Raw genomic sequence first — 24,600 nt, forward strand, 5'->3', positions numbered from 1 at the left:
TTCGAACTTTGCCAAGACACCGTCAACGTCCGATTGAAAGTGGTCCCTAGATTTTTTAATATGCTTCACCTCATCACACACCAGTTTTGCGGCAAAGCTGCCTTTCAAGCTCTGCTACGGTCGCAAATGTACTAACTCGAGAAAACGCTGGTTTCAACAGGGAGATGAAAGATGTGGCACGGGGGGCTCAATTAATGCTGTTTTGGACCTGAAATTTGCGCAGGAAGTTCGAAAAATCGGAAGCCGAAGCTTTTTAGCATCTAAAATTTCAGATGTTCTTATCTATCGACATCTACGAGGCATATTTGGAACTATGGACTTGAAGGGAGCACACCCTTGTGTGCCACATCACTTGGGCTTCCACAAAAGTTGAGAGAGGAGGAGAGGCTGAGGAAATGGTATCTTTGCCTATCACGTGTAAAGTGTTGTCGGCAACACTTTGGTCACACCAGATCATGTACATAAACAGAATTCGGCCTCTACATTGCCTCATTCTTGATAAGACAACTATGAAACACCACCCTGCCAGTGCTTCATCAACCTAGCGAAAAGAAACACTTTCATGTTGTTATCTCATAAGAATATGCTTAGGAATCCTCATAACTTTTTTTTCAGCAATTTCGCTTCGAAGTACTAAAAAATATTCTAGAAATATTCGAGAAATATTCGAAAAATATTCGATTCGATTTGATTCGTACTCACACTTCAATATTCGAATTCGCTTCGCACCCAAAATTTTGCTATTCGCACAGCTCTAGTGTTAACATATGTAATACAGTGCGGCAGAAGAGTAAAACGACAACCAGTCATCACACTATGCTAATTCCGCAAAGAGTGTGTGGTTTAATGCTTCCCACCCATTGCAAAGTGCTCAGCTATAATTCTTCATCGTCATCAGCCACAGCACAAAGCGCGCATAATGCTTTACAGATGTGTAGCGGGTACCACGATTCTCCGAAGCTTGGCGAAAAATGGCATAGTGGGGACTTCGCTACTTCAGAAAAATTACGATGATTTATGGCGTAGTGGGTACCTTGCATGTGCACTTGTATTAGTTGCCCCAAGAGACTCTCCAACGGGCTCTACAAAGTCCGCTCTTCCAGCTTTTGCTGTGACTGTGCTGCGCGTTCCGCGCAGGCCTGGTGATCTTTTTATTAGAACAGCGGTCTCGCACATCAGAGAGTACATTCGTTGACGTGCTGCTTCTGAGATCGTGCTCACTCCCTTGACACAAAGCACTGAGCCCACTAAAAAAATTCTAATTGAATTTTGAGAAAATAAATACCATGACTTTGAAGGGTATACTGGTTTGTGCAGTTGGTAGCAATTCGTGGTACAGCTACTTCCGCTCCTGAAGAACGTGTTTTACCCTTGTCCCGCTTTCTTAAGAGGAAGGCAAGTAACTACATCACAAATCCAATGTTTTTTTATGATTACCTTAACTTCAAATTTTTGCATAAAAAAACGTTACGAACCGTTACGGAACAGAAACGGAACGGAACTTTTTGCGGTGGAACGAAACTAAAACCGAAACGAAAAACATTTCGTTCCAACACCCTGGTTTGGCGACACTGCTTTCCCGTTTCCTGTTCAAAAGGACTTCTTGATTGCCTTGTACATTGATTGCCTTGGCTGCGGACCGCGCGGAAATGCGTCACAGTTCTGTGTGCTGACAGAGTCGAGCGTTGCACATGCTAGGTGGTGATAGTTGCATCCGGTGGCTTGTCATTTCTGGAGAGCTCTCTCAAACCGAAACTGAGACTGGTCGGTAATGAGGAGCCTGTGATGAATTATCTGTTGTATGCTGCGGCAAACGACAGTCTGCTGTGCTATGACTAAAAGGCTTCCAGCAACACATTGCGGCAAAAAAAACGAGGCCAAAATTTTTGTCAGTATTCCTTTAAATGTTTCTTGCCTCTCGGTGGCTGTTGAATGTGGTAGAACATTTTAAAAGGCATTCAATCATAGTGAAACTGTACCTGTAGTGCATGTAACAACAGAATAGAAATCGCATAAGTATGAAACTTGATTTCCTGTAAATGTTATCCTATATCTCGTGATTAAATTCTGACTATAGGGGTGCAAAAGTGTGGCCCAACAGTGATAAGTGCAACAACCCTGTTTACGAGGCTTTTTTTTATTGTTGAGAGAAGGCCATGTTTTCCTACATATGTCCATGAAAACTACATGTCATGACTCTCTGCACTCGGCACTTTTTAGTCATTAAATTTTTGCTTTCTTAATTTGCCCCCTATGTAAGAACAATCTTTCTGCAGTGTCTAGGTTAATACTTCTCCCTTTTGCCTCCATGCCTATGTGCGTTAACTGCATGTCTGCGCTTAACATATTGCGAAGCAAGTTCGCTTCCTTGCTGCAATATTTTGCACAGAAGTGGCAGAGGAGAGATAAGGTTTGCATTCCGTCTTTATGAACTTTTCAAAAATGATTCATAAAGTGTCGGACTTAAAGAAAAGAAAGGCAAGTTGCCGTGGATTTTTGAATAGTCTTGAGCAAGTAATTAAGAGCAATTTTCCTTTCTGACAGCCAGGGGCTCCGGAACCGGGGGGGGGGGGGGCAGTGGGCGCCATCGCCCCCACAGGTTCAAAACCAGTGGGGGCATGCCCCCACACTCAAAGCTGCTCCTCCCCCCTCCCCTCGCCTTTTTCTCTCCTGGTACCAACCGTGTGGCTAGAGACCCCTTTTGACTAGCTAGTGTGCTCTCTTCCTTCAACAAACGAAACAAAATCTTCTGGAAGCCTGTGACTTCTGACACTCTATTTGTCGGTGATTTTTCTACGTAAAAAGCACCGCCTGTTTTCGTCTGGTTCAACGTATCTTCTGTCCTGAAGTGGTTCTTGAGGAGGTAAAGGCCGGTACTCTATTCTGCAGCTCTTGCAGGAGCACGCCTAAGCACCACGACTCTAGGATGCCTCTCGTTCTCTCCTTCTTTTTTTCTTGCTCCTAGCGAAACCTATTAAAAGCAATCAATGATAAGAGGTCGGTGTAAAGCTTGTTCCCACGTGAGCACGATTTTAACCATGAACCTATCCAGAAACGTTTTTCTGGGGGCTCTTACCTCCCTTTATCGCTGTTCTTTCGTGTGTTTATATGCGCGCGCGTACAATACACATACAAAATGCAATAATTTTGGGGCGGTGGTAGTGGGGGCGGGGGGGGGGGGCTGATGTTGAACCCATCTAAACCTCCTACTGGCTTCGCCATTGAAGTTGTCGCTTGAAATGTTCGTTTTCTTCCTGTTCGGCCCATACCACCTTCGCTCCTCCACACATAATGACCGCAGTGAAAATCAGATAGGCAAAAGCGCGGCCCACGGTCTTGTCACTGAAGTGTTTTGATCACCAGGGGGCTCCGGAACCGGGGGAGCGGTGGGGGCCTCAAAACCAGTGGGGGCGCGCCCCCTACTCAAGGTAACACCCCCCTCTCTCGCCTTCTTTCCCCCTTGTACCACGTGAGGTTAGAAACTTTGACTAGTTAAATGGCGCTCCCTTCCCAAACGATACAAAATCTTCTGGAAGCCTGTGACTTCTGACACTATATTTGTCGATGCTTTTTCTGCGTGAACAGCACTGCCTGTTTTCGTCTGGTTCAACGTATCTTCCGTCCTGAAGTGTTTCTCGAGGAGGTAAATGATGGCGCTCTATTCTGCAGCCAATGCAGGAGCACGTCTCAGTGCCATGACTTCAGGATGCATCTCGTTCTCTCCATCTTTCTTTGCTCCTATCCAAGCCCATGAAAAGCAATAAGATAAAAAGGTAGGTGTAAGCTTGTTCCCACTTAAGCACGATTTTAACCATGAACTTACCCAGGGGCGTAGCCATAAACATTTTTCCGGCCGGGGGTCTGACCTCCCTTTATATATGTTTATGCGTGTGTTTGTAAGGGTGCGCGTATATAGACACATACAAATTGCAATAATTTTGGGGTGGTGAGGGGTTGAACATCCCAAACCTCCTACTAGCTTTGCCACTGAACTCATCGCTTGAAATGTTCGTTTTCTTCCGGTTTGGCCAAACACCTTGGTTCTTCCGCACATACCGACTGCAGGGAAAATCGGAAAGGGCAATCGCGGCCCACAGTTTTGTTGCTGAAAGGTTGCGATCTAGAAGCTCAGGCGTGTCAGCCTCCAAGAACACGGCGAGCTTTGATGGGCAGACGCCGGGGCAAACTGACGATCTGAAAAAAAAAAATAAGCATATAGGCCTTCCTTCTTGCATTTTTTTCGAACCAGTAACTCGTTCACAGACTGCTTTTTTCTATCAAAGTGCGTTCCCCCCTCCTCATTTTTCTCTGTGGATCCGTACCAAACGACGTGTTCCCAGATCAGTACGAGTAGGATGGGCGATGACTATATGACGTTCCTGAAGCAATTTTAAAAAGACTTCGAGGCCTGGGGAGGGTCGCTAGTGTGGGCGTCTTCACTGGAAGGTGGAGTTGTCACTTGTGAACTCACTGTCGCTCACCAAATTAACATTTGCGTTTTTAGTTCGCAAAGTCGTCTTCTCGGAAGTGCTTGCTGCAAACACGTGCGCGGGACTTCGGTTCATTGCCCTTTCTAAACTCAATGAACCATGCGTCATGATGTTCGTTATCCTTGAGTTAAAACCATAAATGTGAAATTACACTCGGCTCCGTTGTATGCGTGGTGCATTATTTGTGGCGCACAGCACCAGAGCACCATGCCACCGAAAACATTGGTCACGCTTTCCAAGCTCTTGTTATTTCTAAATGTCAGTGCACATGAACTGATTGTGAAATGAGGCTGAATAAAGTGGGAAACCTAAAAAAACGCGCTCGGGCCGCCGGCTTCCTGTCATCAGAGCAAGGTTCCGTGAAGCAAGATGGCATCACGTGATCCAACTTAGCACGTCACAACGACTGCAGTACCTGTGTCCTCCAGTGGTGGGCCTCGTGTACAATGACACTTTATAAAGAGATGCAGAAAGTAGAACTGTAGTGGCAAATTATCTTATTACGATCACATTCATGCCATTCTTACTGTGAACTGAGCTTTAACAAGTGAGAAAATATCGAAAAACTTAAGGATATGTACTAACGCCCCTCCACGTTGCTCGTTGTGATCACAAACGCAGTCCGGTCGGGATTTGTCGAGAGCTATTCCTCGTGATATCCTCTACATTCATTTTTATTTTGCTTCTGCCGGTGAGCGCGGTGGTGATAACAGCAGCCAAGGTGTAGTTTTACCACAATGATGTTGACGTCGTTTGTACGAGCGAGCTTCGCAGCGATTCTGCGTCGGACTTCACACACGTGTGCTGCCGCTTTCCCGCAGAGAACTATGGTGCCTCGATGGTTTTGATCACATAGTACATTTCTCCTCACTGGCACCCTCCCTCCTGCTCTTCGGATGCGTGCCGCATTTCACTGCATGGCTCCTCTCTTCACTGCATGGCGCCTCTGCTAGAGTTCTCTAAGAGGAAATTCGCCATAAATAAAAACACAAAATGACAGACCCCCTGCCACCTACAACGGTAGTGATGCAACAGCCAAGGGAGCCACCGACTTTCCGTGGATCGTCGTTTGAAGACCCGGAGAGCTGGCTGGAGATGTACGAGCGACTCGCCACCTTCAACCACTGGGACACTGAAGAGAAGCTGCGCCACGTCTACAAGTTTTACTTAGAAGACGCCGCGAAGACGTGGTTCGAAAACCATGAATCGAGCCTTCAATCCTGGGACCTCTTTCGGACAACGTTCCTCAACACCTTCGCGAGCATCGTCCGCAAGGAAAAGGCCGCTGCTTTGCTGGAGACAAGAGCACAGCTACCGAATGAGACGGTCACTATTGAGGGGGTCCGCTCTATGCACGGCTGGTGCAGAAGCCTAGCTCCGGTCCCAGCCGCAAATAGTCGTACCGTGCACGTGTCAGCGTCCCCTTCCCGTAGTGCGCGTCATCGCAGCTACGACGGGTTCGGGCGAATAAGGCAACAGGCTAGCACAACAAACAACACTTTATTGCTACGCTAGCAATAACGCGTAAAGGTCGCGTGGAGGGATAGCCCGCTCTCGTAGAAAACAAAGGGTAGCACTTACACTTTCGGTGGATGTTCGGCTAGCGGAACTTGGGGCGGTGAGGTGTTACCTCGCAGGTCAGCAGGGCACGAGAGACCGTCTGCCAGTCTGCTCGGTTGTTTTATTCACCTTCCGTGTCCCTCCCTACCACGAGGATTGTTTCCCTCGCAGGGCGAGTTCCCTTTCCCGCGAGCAGGGATGCGAGGATTGGCACGAGGAGTGGCGGGAAAGAAGGGGTTGTCCGGAAAGGGCGATGGTGCTCCTCTCCTAGTGCACGTTCCCTTGGCTCCCGTTAAAGGGGCCCTCCAACACTATTCAACCCCCCCATTTTTTACTTGCGGGTTGCGTAGACTGATGGCTGGGGATAATTTTAGCATAAGTTTAAGCACCGATATCAAATTATTTAGTATTTTAATCACGCGTTGAAGTCGCTACATCGCTGCTGACCGCATCAGCGCGTAGTGGCGCTTGCCAGAACTATTGCGGGCAGAAATGACGAAGATGGGCGCTGGCCTATGATTGGATAAATGTAACGTTAGAAGTAATAACGGCGTTGCATCAAAGTTGAGATTACTATTGTGTTTCGTTTTTCTTTTCTGTGCTTTTTCAATGAACTCCAAATAGCCGCCGTCGCAACAAAAAATATCACTACAACCACAAAGTACGACAGAGGCGCCGGTTGCCATTTCGCCTCTGGTTGCTCTGGCTTTCTTTTTTTTTTTTTTTTTTTGCCTGCGCCGGTCGGATGTCCATATGAAACGCTTGCCCCTCTTCCTTCTTTTTGCGTCTGTACGTTTGCGAGCTGCCTCTTTCCGCATGTGCGGTAGGCTCATGATTGTTGTTGAAACGGTGCAAGTAATCCTCTTCGTTGAATTGTTGTCGCTGCACACTTGTAACTCGTCGGGCTGCTCACCGAACAACCCGCGTAGGGGCGACCGTGTTTAACCGCCCATGCCGCTCCACAAATTCCCTTCTCAGAATGAGAAGAGGGAATGACATGGAATGTCGTTGTAAGGAACAGCAGACAAAGCCTCCCCAGCCTCGCTACGAAGCAGTAGCGCCCGCTCAAGTTCGACAAGTCAGGAGGAACCACGTTTGTTACTATGGCTCCACTGTACTATGGCAACGACGTCAACAATACGTTGGAAAGGAGAAGCAACAATGGTGTGCGAGCTTCCCCTACGTAAGAGCTTTTCATTGGAGCGCCATCCGACGTCACAGCAGAGAGTGAAATGTGGTCACGTGACCCCGCGAAAATCGAGTTGAGGGCAGGCATTTTTTTTCTTGTATTTTGAATTTTCTAAATTGAATAACTTCGTACTGCGTGCCGCTATCGCTGCCGTTCTTGCTGCACTAGTTCGTCCGTACTTCAGTCTACGCAATCCACGAGTAAAAAATGGGGGGTTGAAGAGTGTTAGAGGGCCCCTTTAAAGGGACCCTGAAACGGTTTTTTGAAGTTTTGTCAGCGTTTAGGCAGGAGCATCCCCAAGTCATTCGCACCAGAAATTAAGCGACGCACTGTATACCAAGGCCGCTACGGAATTTATATCTATACCCTCCTCCTCACCAGTGCTATAGTGCCTAGAATATACCAGTGCCTTGCACCCTCAACTCACAGACACCCTGACATCGTCGGCGATCGCAGCGCTCTCTTGATCGCACTCGACGGTTTGAGCTTCGCCCAGTCATGGCCTCAGATATTGTGCGCCGACGGGTTGCGCGCAATCTCGGAGGCCCAACAAAGACGAAGCTCGCGAAATGGTTGATATCTGCTCCGACAGGGGCCGCCACACTACCAGATCTTATTTTATTCTCCTGTACGGCGACAATCTGCAAAAGCACGCGGACAAACAAAAATAATTCGAGAACGATCACCGATAAGCGTAAACTCGGGCAATGTAGTTGTGTCTTCAGGGGTGAAGTTACAGCCACAAAAACGTGGATCGTGGCGTTGAACGGATAGCGAGAGCGCGACGCTCATTGCAGCGACGAGCTGAAGGGATTCCGCTCGCCAGATGCCTCACGAACATTGCACGATGTCGCAGCTGTACAAGTCACCAATTGCTAGACAGGTGGTACTCAACACGGCTAGGGCAATTAGCCCTAAACACTGCCGCTCAGCGCACGTCAACACGGAGTACGTTGTAACACAGGCAGACGACGCTCGCTGCCCACAGGAGATTCAGTGACGTGTACTGGACGTATCCAATCATATCAGCCGCCTGCGTGACGTCGCGCTTCCAATGCGACGCGCACTGGAAGTGGGCGGTTTGAAAACGCGTTTGGCTGAGCCGCTGTGATCGGTGGCGATTCGCAGCTTTAAAGCCTTGTAATAAATTACACAGTTTACGCACATAGCTTAAATCAGTCTGTAAATGATCCTTAGGACTTGCTCTACCGGCTCAATGTGTTCGTACAAAGTCGTCAAAACCGTTTCAGGGTCCCTTTAAGGAAAGGAAATGGGCGCGCGTGCTCTCCCGCACTATCTACACGGAAGAGATGACGCGACTTTGCGTCTCTTCCTCTACATAACCACAAACAACAACCTGGCCGATGCTGCCATGCCTGAGGAAAAAAAGGTCCGCTTCCTTATTCGGGGAGTGAAACAAGACCTCTTTGCAGGATTGGTGCGGAACCCACCGAAAACTGTCACCGAATTCCTAAAGGAGGCTACAACATTGAAAAATCCCTCGAGATTAGGACGAAGCAATACAACCGCTCAACCTTATCGACAGGCTACACCGAAGCGCCCTCGCTAGGCACCGACGACCTACGGGAAACGATCAGAGCGATAGTGCGGGAGGAGCTGCGCAAGCTGTTGCCTTCAGCGCCTGCAGCCTCAAGTGGATTCGATCGCCGACATGGTCCGCGAGGAAATCCAGCAGTCGCTGGGCACCCCCGATGCAACGCAGCCGCAGCTGCAAGCAATGAACTATGTTGCAGCAGCCCGACGCAACGCCCCCGCTCCTCGTCCACGTCAAGACGCCGCGCCGCCGCAACAGTTCTGCCGCCAGACGCTGCCGCCGCCATCACCACCAACGCCCTACCGTCCTCCTGTCGCCCAGCGCTATGCCCCGCGCTACGCCCCAAGGAAGACCGACGTTTGGCGCGCCCCTGACAACCGCCCGCTCTGCTACCACTGCGGGGAGGCCGGCCATACGTACCGCCGCTGCCAGTACCGTCAGATGGGGCTACGCGGATTCGCCGTCAACGCGCCGCGCCCGCAGCCAGGCGAACGGCCTCGCGACATCGACAACTACTTCACCGGAACACAGTGGCAAGAACGACGACCTTCCCGCTCGCCGTCGCCCGGCCGCTGCATGTCACCGCACCGCCAGCAGTACACTGGCCCAAACCGGGGCCGGTCGCCTAGCCCGTATCCGGAAAACTAAGGGCAGCAACCGATGGAGGTGCGGTTGCTGAACGACGAAATGCTGAAGATCCTCCGCCGCCGCCGACGACGCCGCGACGAAGTTCCGAGCCCCCGCCGCACGCCGAACGACGTCCTGAAGACGAAACTTTGCGACCGGAAGCAGACCTGACGACGCAACGCGGCAACAGCGTTGCAAACCGACGTAGCCGTGACCCGACGCCGCGACGTAACCGCAACGCAAAACGGCGGACTAGCGACCTCGACGTTCTGATCGACGGCCACAACGTCACCGCTCTCGTCGATACTGGAGCCGACTATTCCGTCATCAGTGGGCCGTTCGCAGCAAAATTGAAGAAAGTTACGACTGCTTGGGAAGGCCCTGAGATCCGGACCGCTGGAGGCCATCTGATAACGCCGATTGGTGTCTTCACGGCGGGAGTCCCCATCAATAACCGGACTTATCCTGCGAGCTTTGTAATCATACAAAACTGCTCCAGGGATGTGATATTGGAATGGACTTCCTTAGTGACCACGGCGCCGTCTCGACCTGAGGTCTGAGTCGATAACACTAACCTCAGACAAAGCACTCCCGCCCCACGCGACGCCAGGAAACCATTCATTGAATGTGGTAGAAGAGCATGTGACCGTTCCGCCGCGCTTATTTCGTCGGCACTATTTCCGTCGGCACCGAAAAACCTGCGAACCTTGAAGGCGTCATCGAAGGCGATCAGCACCTACTCCTGAACCGATAAATTTGCGTCGCACGAGGTATAGCCGAGCTGCGTGACGGTAAAGCAAAGGTAGTGCTGACAAACTTCAGCCACGAATACAGGCACCTCAACATTGGTACGACGGTTGCCTACATCGACGAATGTGTAGCCGCCAGCGATGCTTTCGCCCTCTTCGATGCTGCCGAACCTGCTTCGACGAATAGAGGTCCCGAACCGGATTTTGACGTCAACCCGAGCCTTCCGAAGGTCAAGCAAGACCAGCTCAAAACCCTGCTCCTGCAATACAATGACTGTTTCTCGTCGTCATCGCGGGTCAGACAAACGCCCCTTCCCACGTAACACAAAAGAAGCTATTTGCCGTCTAAAAGACGTCTTGAACGGCTACCAAAAAGGGCTAATAGACGTCTTGGTCAAGACGTTCCCGTAGCCGACGTCTTTTCGACGTCTAAGGCGTTTTCTAGACGTTTTTGTTTTTTCGGCGTTTTTGAAATTTTGGACTTTCGAAATATAAAATAAACTATTATAACTGTCTTTGCAGCATGTTTGGTCGGCAGCCTGACGGCTACCATAGGAAGATAGAGATTGAAGGGACCGAAAGAGCTCCCGCGAGAGCACTTTCCTGTTTTTTCTCCCACTTCCTATGTCAGTCGTCGACTCGTCGAGCAAGTGACCAAACAATCAAGCAAGATCACTAACATACGTACATACCTGTTCACCCACGCATGTCCTCACTGTTGCATATATAAATTTTCGACGCTGAGTTTACTCGCGTTTATTGCGGACCGAATCAAGTTGTTACGGTCGCTCATATATGCCGCGTGAATTATTGGCTACTTCAGCACACCATACATATCCAATTTTCATATAAAAGACATCGGTTTATAATAAATTTGAACATGTAAGCAGGGGAGCAACACGTATACTGTACTACCTAAATGACGTTTAGCGGATGGCGCGCAAATAAATAATCGTGCTTCTCAGCAACAATAAATTATCCCATAATGTTGTCAAATCGGCTTTATTAATGAATAAAGCACAACCAAATGTGGCACAAAACACGTCGGAAGGTGACCGTACAAGGTGAAGCTGAGTGGCACGGCAGCAACGTAAATAAAATTCTGCATGAATGCACTCCAAGTCTCGTCAAAGAAACTGCACTGGCTCCCCATTAGCTGGCGTGGTCTCAGGCCCAATATCTTGCACAAACAGCAGTGAAGAAAAGCTGCATACAGAGAAAGCAAGTAGGCTACGCAGGATTTACAACAAATAACAGATCATCAAGTCACTCTAAAGAAACATTTCCAATTACAGATATGATAAAATGCTGTCATGTATTAAGAAACGAAAATCAATCATAACCACACCTACAGGCGAGGCGCCTATACGGTAGAAGCTTTGCACTTTGTCAGCGACAGGCCGGCATAGTTCAGGAACATAAAAGCACCATTACTTTGACATGGCCAAAAAATCGCCGGAGTTGGCCTTTAAAGGACCCTTGACACCAAAATTGAAACCTCGAGATGTTTGTGTTGTTTGACTTTCCTGTATACGGGGGCACATCTGATCGATTATTAGTGGCGAAACATTGCCTTTAAGATATCTTAATTTGATTTTAAAGTAAGCGTGAGTGCTCATTTGAGTTGGCTGCACCTCGCGACATCCTGGTATGACGTAGGTCGAGGCCCCGCGTGACGTTCCACGAGTAAAGCAAGTACAATGCCTCCACAGAAGGTTTGCGATTCAGAGCCTGAATGTCCAACGAGACGGAATGTCCAACGAGACTGAATGTGCAATGGGTCACGTGAGCAGCGAAACTGAATGTCCAATCGAGACGGAATGTCCAACGAGACGGAATGTCCAACCGAGACGGAATGTCCAACGAGTCTGAATGTCCAACGGGACGGAATGTCCAATTTAGATGAGCTAAACGGGCCCTAGTTTAAAATTTCTCAGACAACTCATTCATTGGGTTAAGATAGAGTACATTATTTTCCTTTTGCCCAGTGAAGGCCCTCTGCGCCCTTCGGGCGCGGTAACCTAATCGTGGCTTCGCCCTCGCTTCGCGAGTGCGGCCATTTCGCTAACGCTCAATGGCCGGTTGGCAGGGTCTCCGTCACGCGATACTGGCCGCTGTCGCGGCCACGCGCTGTTTAGCCCGCGCGCCTGCCCCTTCGGGGCAGGCGCTCGTCCGTGCCAGCGTCCGTGGTATGCCCGTGTCACTGGGGCGTCCAGACGTAACTGCAACGGCTCCTATCGTTACGTCTAGACTGAACGCTAGACACTGCCAAACCCAAACGGAAAAGCGAAATTTGCGACCGGGACGGAATGTACAACGAGACGGAATGTCCAACCGAGACTGAATGTCCAACGAGACTGAATGTCCAACGAGACGGAATGTCCAACGAGACTGATGTCCACTATTGGACAATAAGTCTCGTTGGACATTCAGGCCGCAAGCGAAGGTTTGCGGGGCTCACACAATACCACGACTGGCACGTGCGACTGGCACCCGGCGAGGCCTATTGTTCCGCACCCCACTCGCTCTGTTGTCGGGCTGCTCTCGAGGTAGTTTTCGTGAGGGCGCACGCGCTTAACAGGTTTAAAGGGACACTAAAAAACGATTTTTCTCATATTAGTAAAGTACTTTTTCACGATGCCAAAAACACCACGCTTGCTGCGAGAAGAAGCTTAGTAAGCGAGAAAACGCACTTGCTCGGAAGATTTCATGACCAACGGACGTGTCTACCCATTGGTCTACCGCGATGCCCTGGACTCACCGATCGTGGTTCGCCCGTCTGTGACGTACTCGTGCCTCTCGCCGACCGACGCCCCGTGACGGTTCCCTCGTCCGCTATGCCTTGCGCCTCTAATCGGCCGGGGCTTCGCCGCGTCGCCGACGTGCTCGTGCCTCTGGCCGATCGTGGTCCCCGTCCCTGAACTCCTGTGACCAGCTCCCCACCCTACTCTTTCCTATTATTCTTTTAACCCCTCCTTTTCCCATCCCCCTGAGAGCTACTGCTGAGGTGTCATCCCCTGTGATAGACAATTGCGGGGCTCTCACTTTTCTTTCCTTCCTCTTATTTTATTATTAAGAATCACTCCCCCCAAGCGAGAAAACGCGCAAAAACAAAATGTGAGTGGCGACGCCACCTTGAAGTTTCCGCACCATTCGCCGTGACGTCACATGTTTTGACGGCGCCTACTAGAGACTACGTAGTTCCTAATCGGTGAAAATGAAGTACATAGTCCTCTGAGGGGGCCATAGACTTAACATACCAAGTTTGGGGTAATTTTGTTAAGCCAATGGCGCCAAAATACGATAAATACACTTTGAAATCCGTGACGTCACGCGGGGAGATTTCGGCGCGAAATTTAAAAATGAAACTTTGAACTTGAGTTTCTCCTCTATTAATAAGCCTATGATGGCGAAATTAACGACATTAGAGTTCTCAGAGCACAATTTATCGATCTAGGACGATTAATTGTTTCTCTTTAGTGTCCCTTTAAGCCCGCGCGCGGGGCCACGATTTGAAAACCGCGCTCTAACGTCACCACAGGTTGTGTGCACGTGATCTTTGGCGCTCCCCCGCATGGGGCGCTAGTTTCGCATGGCTTTTAGGCGGGCGTTTTGAAGTGACGCTAAAATGGTCACAATTAATTACACTAGAATTAGTTATACGATACGTTAGAGCATTTACGCTTGAACTTAGGGATTACCAGACACAAAGCTACAAATTACAGTAAAAAAGACACAAGCAAAAATTTTGCTGTCAGGGGTCCTTTTTACTGTGACGGAAGTCCTGCGTTGACAACACAGTCTACATGGAAAGTCTCGCCTCGACAAAAAAAAAAAAAAAAGCGCGACAAGCTTTTTTTTTTTCGTCCCTTCGGCCTTTTTTTTTTTTTCGCAGTTTGGGCAAGTTATTTTCCTTCACTGAAGATACTTGCTCTTACGACGACGGGAACGTGATTTCTTTTTTTATTATTATTACTAATGTTCATTCAGCAAAACGACGCAAGCTCATCAACCCGACGAGACGACCTCGTCACATGTAAGCACTATCAACTGTTCTTTTTTTTTCTTTTAGTGCTAGGATAACCTGAAATAAAATAACATACATTGGAGGTGCGGACACAGTTTCCCACCGCGTTCAATCGCCTTGCGTGTCGAGGATTGGCACAAAACGCCAATATACCTGAAACACGCAGCAAGCAGCCGCACCAGCAGCGCACCGAGAACTACAACTAAGATGGCGGCAGTGCCACTGACGGAAACACGCGCATGCGCAGATGGTCTGGTGAGATCGACTCGAATGATGAGGGGGCAAACACAAGCTACTCGTAACTATAATTAGGCAGTTTTAGAATAGCGTACGCGAACGTAGCGTTCGTTGCAGTAGCCCGTATTCCCGTCACTTAACGGGGTCCGTGCAAGAGAATAGCGTATGACGCATGCGCAGTGGTGACAAACGCTAACGCAAAGCTTCGCCTACGCTATTCTAAAGCTCCCTATTTTACCAGTCTGCGTAGCGATCGTGAGTGAGCCCCTCGTGCAACGTTTCTTTGTGCCGCAGTTCAAAATATTTATCAAGCTCCGAATCAACGGCAGCATAGCCGCTGTTCGCCATATATCCGATATGTAACTGGCAGACTGGCGTTTCCGGTTGTTTCGTATGCAAAGACAGTAAACAGCTCCAAATAACAGAGATATCGTAACTTACATGCTGTGGCAAGGCAGCGCATCCGTATCTTCGCCCTCGATGTCTGCAAAGACCGTCACAGCGAAGTCGCAGCTGAAGATTCGCTCGCCGCGTTGAACGTAACGCGGTGCAGCTCAACCACATTACAACCGGTCGCGGGCGAAAAAGCCCCGCCAAGTAACGGTAACGGCGCTACAATCGTCAAATCCCTAGGCGAATCTATCCCCGAGTGCATAGGCGATGGTAACAAACGGGATTATGTACGACATCTGGACGCACGCCATAACTTCTAGCCACCCAGGCACGGCCCTAGAGGCCTGATTGGCTGCCCAGGCGGCGCTGCGAAGGATGGATGGATGCTATGAGCGTCCCCTTTAAAACGGGGCGGTGACATGTCTGCCACCAGGCTCGAAGAAAAAAAAAAAAAAAAAAAAAAAGCTTCCTTGTTTCATGTTGGCCTAATACCTTATCTACATTGATTAAATCTATGTTATTATACCAAAAAATATAAATTCACGGTCCATCTCTCCGCCTCTTAAGGCAGAATGACCTTATTTTTCCGCCATTATTTATTTTTGTTCTTTATCTCTACTTTTCTGCCACCAATACTCTAACCGTCTCTTACTTATTTCTATCGCGGACGTGTTCAGCTTTCCATTGTTGTCCCTAAAACCCAAGGCTTCATGTAGACTCGTGCCCACACGTATACCTGGGTGAATATCGCCACATTCAATCAGTACATGTTCCATCGTTTCCTTATTTCCCCCGCAGCATGTACATTGTTCTTCTTCGTTACTAAATCTCGCTTTATAACTACGCGTTCTAAGGCAGCCCGACCTTGCTTCAAACAGTAAAGCGCTTCCCCTTGAATTATCATAAAACCTTTCCCTCCTTATTTCGTTTTTTCCTTTTCGGTAGTTACTCAGAGCCGGCTTCTTTTCCATCGCTGTCATCCAATAAGTCCTCTCCGCCTCTCTGACCTTCCGCTTAATGCTCCTTGTTGCCATATCGCCCGCACTGCCAGCCGTATATTTACTGGTGAGCCTCCTAGTTCTTTTTCTCCACTGCGTGTCAACGCTTTTTCTATACAAATACCTGAAAACCTTCTCTGCCCATCTACTCTCCTTCATTTTCCTCAGCCTCTCTTCGAATCTCATTTTGCTCTGCGCTTCCCTCACTTCAAAGCCTGTCCATCCCATATCACCCTTTACCGCCTCATTTGTCGTCTTCCCGTGAGCGCCCAACGCGAGGCGGCCCACCGTCCTTTGATTTACATCCATTCCTGATTGCACCTCTGACTTCATGCACACCACTGAGTTCCCAAATGTAAGCCCCGGAACCATCACACCCTTCCACAGCCCTCGAAGCACCTCGTACCTATTGTATCCCCATAAAGCTCTGTGCTTCATAATTGCAGCATTCCTCTTCCCTTTGCTACCGATGCTTTCTCTTGTACCTCCATATATCTATCCCCCTCATTTACCCATACTCCGAGGTACTTGTACTCGCTTACCCTCGGTATTTTTTGGCCCTGTATAAAGACCGTATGGTCTCCGTGATCATTGAATACCATCAATCCACATTTTGTTGCACTAAATCCTAGTCCTAGAGCCTCACACTCCCTTCCGCATATATCTGCCAGTCGCTGTATATCATCTTGACTGTCCGCAAATAAGACAATATCATCAGCATAAAATAGACCTGGAAGCTTCTGCTCAACCATCGCTCCGACCTGTTTGTGTGACAAATTAAATCCAATGTTGCTACCTTCTAGCGCTTTTTCCATCCTCGCCATGTACAGCATGAATAACAGCGGGGACAAAGGGCATCCCTGTCTCAGCCCCTTGCTAATTTCAACGCTGTCCTTGCTACTTATTCCTTCCCATTCTATACAAACTGTATTTCCTCGGTATATTTCCCTCAAAAGCTGTACACAGTCATCACCTATGCCCACTTCCTTCAATATATCCCACAAAATTTCCTGATTAACGTTGTCATACGCCCCGGTGATATCTAGATAAGCTACGTATAAGGGCCTGTTTTCTATTTTAGATATTTCTATACACTGGGTAAGAACAAACAGATTATCGTCTAACCGCCTGTCGATTCGAAATCCATTCTGAAGTTCTCCCAAAATATCATTTTGTTCTACCCACGCTTCTATTTTTAATTTTACTGCCTGCATTGCCAACCTGTATAGCACCGATGTAATTGTTAGCGGTCTATACGAGCGAATGTTATCCTTTTCTCCCTTGCCTTTATAGATTAAGTTCATTCTACTTTTTCTCCAACTGTCTGGTATTTCCCTCTCCTGTAAGCACTTTTCTACGGCTTTCAGCAGTGCTTCTTTAGTGTTATGTCCGAGTTCGTTAATGAGGCTGACGGGAACCCCATCTAAGCCCGGAGTAGTGCGCTTAGGAATTTTTCCTAAGCCCGGAGTAGTGCGCTTAGGAAAACGGTGCTAAAAAGCGCCCCCTACGACAAGTTCTTTGGTTTCGAGTAGTCAGACAGGCGGCCGCATGCAGCACTAAGCTCAGATGCGCAATGGAGCCGCCGCTATCGGTTGTGCTGCGCTTTGGATCTCGGCCAGTTTCTGGCGTGGCTGAGTTCTTCAGGCCAAGCAATCTGCGTAAACGCAAGAAGCTTGTCAACGTCAAGTATGTTTACGACGTGCAGGAGATTAAAGGAACCATTTCGGCGCTCTGCAACTCGCAAGTGCAGCGAATCTCATACGACGTTGAACTCGAGTTAAGTTTTACGAGGCATGCTCGCGCGATTAACGACAGTGCATAAACGAAAAGATTGCTGTTAAGAAAACCGACATGATTTGCATTACACGACGAAACGGAATCAAGAAAGGTCCAGACGAAGGCTAGCCGTCGGCGGCCCGAATGAGCGCATTCGCGTCGTGTGCCGTTTTCTGCCGCATTCAGTCGCAAACACACTTTTTCCCCATGCACGGTCGTAACTTTCAACATTTGCTTCTAGGGAATTCGTCAAATTCTGTCAGCGTGCGGTGGCGGTCGAGAAGCGACGGCGCGCAATGTTTACAGCCGGCCGCTGGAAGCAGCCGGCTGTAAGCTGCCGGAAAAATCGTAGGCACATACGCAGGGTGACTCATGGCATCGTTTTTCTCGTTTCGCACGAAATGCCGGCTGCATATCCTCGTGATCGCCGTCGGCAGCCACGGCGTGCCGTCTGGACTGCACACAGGGAATATATACATATATAAACGCGTGCACACGCGTACGAAAAGTAATCAGCACGTTACGTTGCAAACCACGTTTTGCTCGCGTACTCACTTCACGCGTCGGACGGCACGTATCCAGCGGTTCCGTCGCTCCACTTCGTACGGCTTTCAGGGGAACCAGTAAAACCGCACATTAGGATCCTTACCCCCATGTTCGAGGCAATTAACCACGCAACAATAACGGCGGCGACCGCGCTTCGGGACCGCGCGCTGCTCAGAGCCGTCGCCCAGACCACCTGCTTTCGGCACGGTTTGTTGAAGCAGGGATCGCTCGTCAAACATGTCAGACTCTGCAGGCATAGCGGACAAGTTCCTGCGTACGTTTTAAGCACTTTTTGAGCCTGAAAACTAGGCGCAAAATTAAGTAAAACGCTTAAAGCAACTGAGAACTGCGTAACTCGCCGGTCGGCGTCCATTTTTGACTACCCAAGCAACTTCGGCGCACGCCACCAGGCTCCGCCACAGTACTCAAAACTCCAGCGCGTCAGCCCTAGCTCCAGCGTTGCATGCACTTGGAGGGCCATGGGCGGACGGTCTCGCGGGTCGCGTCGCCCGGACCTCTGGCCACTCTGGCGTCCCGCAGGGGAAGGTGTATCGCTGACCGGCCTGCAGATGCCGGCTCAAGTCTTTTAAATCGGCCGGAATGGACTACGATCCGGTTTATGCCGACCGATATGGAGCGAACGTTCGTCCTCTCATGACGAACTTTAGGCGGCGATCGCACGGGAGTCACGTGGCCTGAACCGAAACGTCACTGGTGAAGTGTCGCGTCACAGTCGACTGTGGTAAAATAGTGAGAGCCGCGAAGGGCACGGCGTAGGTTACTGGCCCCCCAGTGACACGGGAAAACCACTGACACTGGCAAAATAGCGACGTGACATTTCGCTCACGTCACGCGACTCTCCCGCATGTGACGGCAACCGGAAGTTCCGCTGCTGTGCTCTTTAGGGTACGGAAGATACGGAAGCCCGCATCTGATACAAACCCCGCTCTCGATTTATATGTAAGCTATCGGCCAATAGCAGCAATCTTCTTTAGTGACGAAATAGAACCGCCGACGGCAGCTTTACTGACTTGCGAAACTGGCAACTTCGCGCTCCGCTTGTAAACTCTACGTGCCGCGCACGACTGCAAAATTTGGCTAAGCTGTTCATGGCAGTGTTTGCTTTTCGCAGATTGTTTTTATGCCCGTGGGATGACTCGGGATACCTCTGAATATAAAACTTTGCTTGCAAATGGAAAAGTGCACCGATAGCTGAAGCACATCACAATGGCGGTAAATCGGGCTAGTATTTTACGATCATATCACAATGCACTCCAAGAAAGAAACGAGTATTTAGGGAGTATTTCTGCCACACAACTGTAATCGTCGTCTACCTCGCATACTTGCGTCACCATCGCGGTCCCGGCACTTCTCGGTCACGAACGGCGCGCGCGTTATCAGCGTGACATGGCATTCTTGATAAAAAAGTGGCGAGAGCTGGGTTTTCAAGAAAGGAAACGCGAGCAGGCCAGATTACGATTATTGTTATGTGGCAGAAAAAACTCCCCAAACACTCGATTTTTTCTTAGAGTGTAGGTGTGCATTTACGTAGTTTTTTCGTGGGGTGCCAGAAGATTGTTTAGATCACCACAGATGTCTAAAGACGAAGGACTTAAAAGTTGCATGCTTGTACATGTTCTGCTGAGCCAGCTAATCCAATGGTGACGTCACACTGAATATGGATAAGGCAATACAGCATCACAAGATTTAATGAGCACGTTGAATCGGAGATGCCGGTAAGTAAATGCTGCGGCAAGTTATGCAGCGGCTGTCCAGCATATTAACACCACTTCCATCCCGCAAAACTTTGTGTTCTTAGCTACAATGCTGCCACACCATTTACTGTGGCTCCATCGAGGCCATGGTGGCTTTTTTTCTTTTACAAGAACGACTGGGAAAATAACATCTTGGAAAGTGACTAATTACACAGACTTGTTGACACATGTTCCAGGGGAGATTCGTTTTATTTTCAGATCCCATGACATCATTCGATCACCGGGTCTGCTGGTGTATAAACAATGTACACGCACACACACATATATACACACAGACACTTCCTAAGGTTGTGTCTGGACTGGACGGATTTGAATACTGGGTATTCTTTTTTTTTCAGCTACACAGATATTCCAAGACACTGTACAGCTAAAACTGTTCACTCTTAGCACTAATGCTGCACCTCTATCACTCTTGTAATCTAAATCGGGAGACATTCCTGTCTGCTCTACCCAAAATAATTATACAGCTGCCACAGTGGTTTGCTGACATTCACGTTACCATGATTGTTTCACGTAATGACAAAAATGAATGATCAAAAAAGGCATCAGCAAACCAAGCAACACAAATGCATTCTAAGGCAAGGTATAATTAATGGAACAATATAGATGTCATAAGCTTAGAGAGGATTTTACAATGTAAGAAAGCTTGAGGCTCGCAATGCCTTTTTCTTTTCCTGCGAAACGACATCAAAAATACCTGGTTTGAACAAGTGCCTCAAGGAAAAGCAAATTGTCTCACGAAAACAGACTCTACGACTCTCTAATAAAGCACAGCAGAGAAGGTGAAGTTGCGCTACATAGTACATCAATGTGAAAGGAAACGCCCGATCAATGTTTGAAATCCTTTTAAAGTGTTCACTCTGCAGTAAAATTAAAGACGATGCAACGCCTTCACACTCAAGCTGCCCAGCACAGACCAGCAAATGTTGCAGCTTGTGCGTCTGCATTAACCATTGCCTGGGTATCGATTAAGTGCTGCCTTTCACAATGGTACCCACTGAACGCAATCAGTATTTTTTAACAAATTCTGCGTTTCATTTCGTTGCAACTCGCCATTCCAATGGGCAAAAAAAAAAAGGATAGTCATCAAAGTTCATCACCGATAGACTACGGTGGTTAACTAACGAGCACACCTTCATTGGCATGTTGTAGCCATGCCTTTCCTAATGCTAATACCTTTTAGTTCCTGGCCAGTGGTCAGAGCAACGGTGTGCACACACTATCAATCGAACCAGGCGACCCTTAGCTGTGGATTATAACACTAGCACAGAATCGAGCATAACGTTAGTTACAAAATACCGGCCCTGTTAATAAAGGCCTTGGGCAAGCAGGTTTATGGCTGCAAGCACAATGTAACAGTGTCTGGATTACTTTGCCAGTGCACCTGTCTTAAATGCTGAAACAGTAACAAGATACTAACACCTGCAGAGCTAACAGGTATGTCTTGCATGTTAGCTCTAAAAAAGCATTGATAACTAAAGCCAAAAAAAAAACCAGTGGGCATTCGGATTGGCCTTGCTGTGCTATCCTCAAAGTTAATAAAAATTTATATATAGTCTAAGATACTGAGTTACCAGCCCTTTGCTCTGTAAGGTACCTGGTTGGAAATGTTGGTTGAATGCTATCAAAAGGCAAGATTTCGGCTGTAACAAACACTCAACACACATTACACACACTGCTGAATGCTAGCTACAAACAGGTGCTGTTGTGGATACATTAAATGCGGGCGAGAAAGTATGAAGCACAACACATCCTGTGAATGACAGCGTGACCTCAATAGGCAAGCACTCAAACGTAGGGACAGGTAGGGACAAAAGAGGCAGCACAACACCGTTCCTTTTCATTTCTACTCACGTCTGCATTGGCATGCCTTCTTTTAACTCTACTACGTACTATAAATCCCTACCAACTTTCCCAACTTTCAGTCATTCCAAACAACGTGAAACTGCCAGTTTCATATCGCTACTTCTCCAGCCGCCAATGAGATAGTGAGGGCTCTGTGGCTAAATTTCTGCTGCCATCACAAATGCTGAAACCGGGAATGAGAGGGTAGCATCTCTGCCTGCTTCTAACCTGTTCGCATTTATGCGATCCACAATAGCACCTTGTTGCCTTTGTCACAGACCCCGTTAAGAGAGAACAACGGTGAAATGTGCGCTATGTACAGGTGAGATGCAGCTATGGCCATTCGAGCCAGATGGGCAACAGTGCAGCTAAAGAGTCAGCCAGCTTGAGCAAATGGTGCCGCCTTCAACGCAGGCAGACCCTAGGCTGAAGGGTCTCCTCTGTCTGGCAGTGATAGTTAAACGATAGTTAAAGGGAAACAACTGCCTTAACTAGCTTGGCTAGTAGGCAGGCCTTTATGAACGCGCATGACAAACAAGAAAGCAGAAAATAAGAAACAGCAGCCCTCTGAACACGTTAAACTATGCTTTAAAGAAAAAAAAAAGGAGGGGCGGAACGGACACAACTTAAATAACTGATTATTACTACTTCGACCTACCTACTTGTCAGAGATTCTTGACACTAAAAGAGTGAAATCGAAGAGCAACACTGCCGTGCTTGAATTTTTCATAAAAAAAGCATGGGAGGTCAATACTAATGTGCAAGGGGAATAAAAATGTGACGGGTGGAGGGAATTCAATTCCTGATATGTACAAAAAGATTAGTAACCGTAATAGCAGACGGCAATGTGCTCATTTCGGGCTCTGCCTCTGATATGTACAGACACATGCAGTTCTTGGAGCGCTGAAGATACAAAAACACTGAAGCAACCGAATCGTGTAACAATCTTCTTTTGTTAGTTTCATGTCCTGAATATTTCTGTCCCATATGTTTGAACAGCTAAAACAAAAATACTAATGTTCTTACTCTAGACAGAAAAGTGCTGAAAAAGGAGGACAGAAAGAGTCTAGCTTGACATGGTCGCAGCACTGTCGGTCAAACCACTCGACGACCGGCCTTCTCTTGCGTCCCAACCAGTTGCTGGCATCATCCAATGCTCATCTTAGCGCATCACGATATCACAAAGCTATGAGATTCGCAGACATATTGCATTAAAGGAGCAAACCAAAAATGCCACCATTTAGTTGTGAAATTAACATTCAAACATGGTTTTTGCGTGTCCATCAAAATGATGAATGGTATTAAAGTCCCTGGCAGTTGCTTCTAAATACCACAACAGTTAATAAAAAAGTGTGATTTGCTTTGAAATAGCAAGCTCTCGTTAGTTTGCCGACAATAAGTTAATACTATACAGAATATAAGTGCTGTCACAAACAGAAAAATCACACTGGGATCAAATGGACGCATCTCACAGAACCAAAGTGTGCATTCAAAAAGTGGAATGTTCAACTGTCACTAACCTTCATTTGATTTTGCAGATGTACAGTGGCACCTGGCCGTCAGACCAATGACCACCAATGAGGTGTTAACCAACTTTCTTCAAGCTCGTGACAACAATAAGCTTGTCATCAAAAGCTTTTCCACATAATAAGCTGGGGGTTAAGCCTCCTGAGGAATGTGTTGAAAATGTATCAAAAATGAGTAGCCACAATCTAATTTCAGATCATATGTAAAACAGCTCCGCTTGCGACCAACCCTTTTTTGTACAGTGCTTGTAAGTTCATTGTGAGTCGGTGTGACTTCATTGATTCAGCATGCCGAGGTAACCTGTTTTCGCCAAAGGGCACGCCACCCATAGTCTACGTGAATGAAAAGATAGTCTTAAGCTGACAACATTTGCATAGACTGTTGAGAAGTAAACTTTTGTTCCTCCAAACAAGGTTTTCTACCAAGAAGTCACTTGTAGTACAAAACCCACCAACAACCTTTCCACGTTGAAGTTAAAACCATAGCCAAAGTAACCACAACAGTGGCTGCAAACTTTAACACAGCTTGGAGGTCTGTAAATGCATTCAACAAGAAAACTTGGCACTTCTCATCAGGCACACTGGTAAAGCACTTGCATGTGTAAATTGCAGCGCACAGAGTTTTTTTTTTTTTTCTTTTTGATGATCAGTCACAAAACTCCCCTGCTGCCATAGTCATGCTTTACCATCACAAGAACAGCAGGAAAAGTGCCCAGAAGTTCCCGATAAAAAGTGCCGATAACAATGTTCGTGCAACAATGCAGTGACTGGCTGCAGGTAAAGTCGATCAACAATGCAGATGCTTCTAACGCACACAACGCACAAAATTACCATACCAAGATGCACAGATGTTTGAGCGTGTCACCTCCGCTGAAATGTAGCTGCAACGGCCAGGAGCTGAACTCGTGATCTCACGGGCAGCAGTGTCTTGATCTTATGCGAGCAAGATCCCGAGAGAGATTTCTGGAAACACACAATGCAGAGCCGCGCCATGCCACAACGGTGCTCGACACCAGAGGGTGCCGTTGCCTGGTAGAGGAGGTAATGATGCAAGTTGATTTGACGACCCATCATATGAACCATTCTCTCTTTTTCGTGACGTCGTGACCTCTGACACCGTGCACCACAGCAGTATCTGCATCAGGCGCGTCCTTAGCACCGGAGTCTTCGTAAGTAAGGTACTCTCCCTTGTGGCGAGACACGTAGCGGCCCAAGATGATAGCCATGATCACGATCGCTGCCAGAATCACAGCCAGCACACCTGCAAGAAGTGAATAGTCGTGGTCAATCAAGCACAATTAAGTGAC

General features: G+C 48.1%; 1 protein-coding gene and 1 long non-coding RNA gene across 8 annotated transcripts in view; one reads left to right on the forward strand and one right to left on the reverse strand.

Annotated features, from left to right (window-relative positions):
- The window catches only part of LOC125758444 (uncharacterized), a 26,582-nt gene extending 5,164 nt beyond the window's left edge, over nt 1–21,418 (forward strand). Inside the window, exon 2 of the long non-coding RNA XR_007416079.1 lies at nt 21,254–21,418. This is a non-coding gene — a long non-coding RNA (uncharacterized LOC125758444). The remainder of the gene's footprint in view (nt 1–21,253) is intronic.
- LOC119394176 (neurexin-4) overlaps nt 1–24,600 on the reverse strand; it is a 96,553-nt gene that overhangs the window by 5,923 nt on the left and 66,030 nt on the right. Inside the window, exon 23 of one of the 7 annotated variants that reach the window (XR_007416075.1) lies at nt 20,840–24,554. The exons of 2 other annotated variants lie outside the window; for them this stretch is intronic. Coding sequence is in view for 1 of the 5 variants with exons in the window: in XM_049415668.1 (XP_049271625.1) it covers nt 24,402–24,554 (153 nt within the window). In the remaining 4 variants the exon portion in view is untranslated. Of the gene's footprint in view, nt 1–20,323; nt 24,555–24,600 lie in introns of all 7 variants that reach the window. 4 more of the 7 variants (XR_007416076.1, XR_007416078.1, XR_007416077.1 and 1 more) reach the window with 4 other exon arrangements.

The sequence above is a fragment of the Rhipicephalus sanguineus genome, chromosome 5, assembly GCF_013339695.2.
Source record: "Rhipicephalus sanguineus isolate Rsan-2018 chromosome 5, BIME_Rsan_1.4, whole genome shotgun sequence".
NCBI classification, from domain to species: Eukaryota; Metazoa; Arthropoda; class Arachnida; order Ixodida; family Ixodidae; genus Rhipicephalus; species Rhipicephalus sanguineus.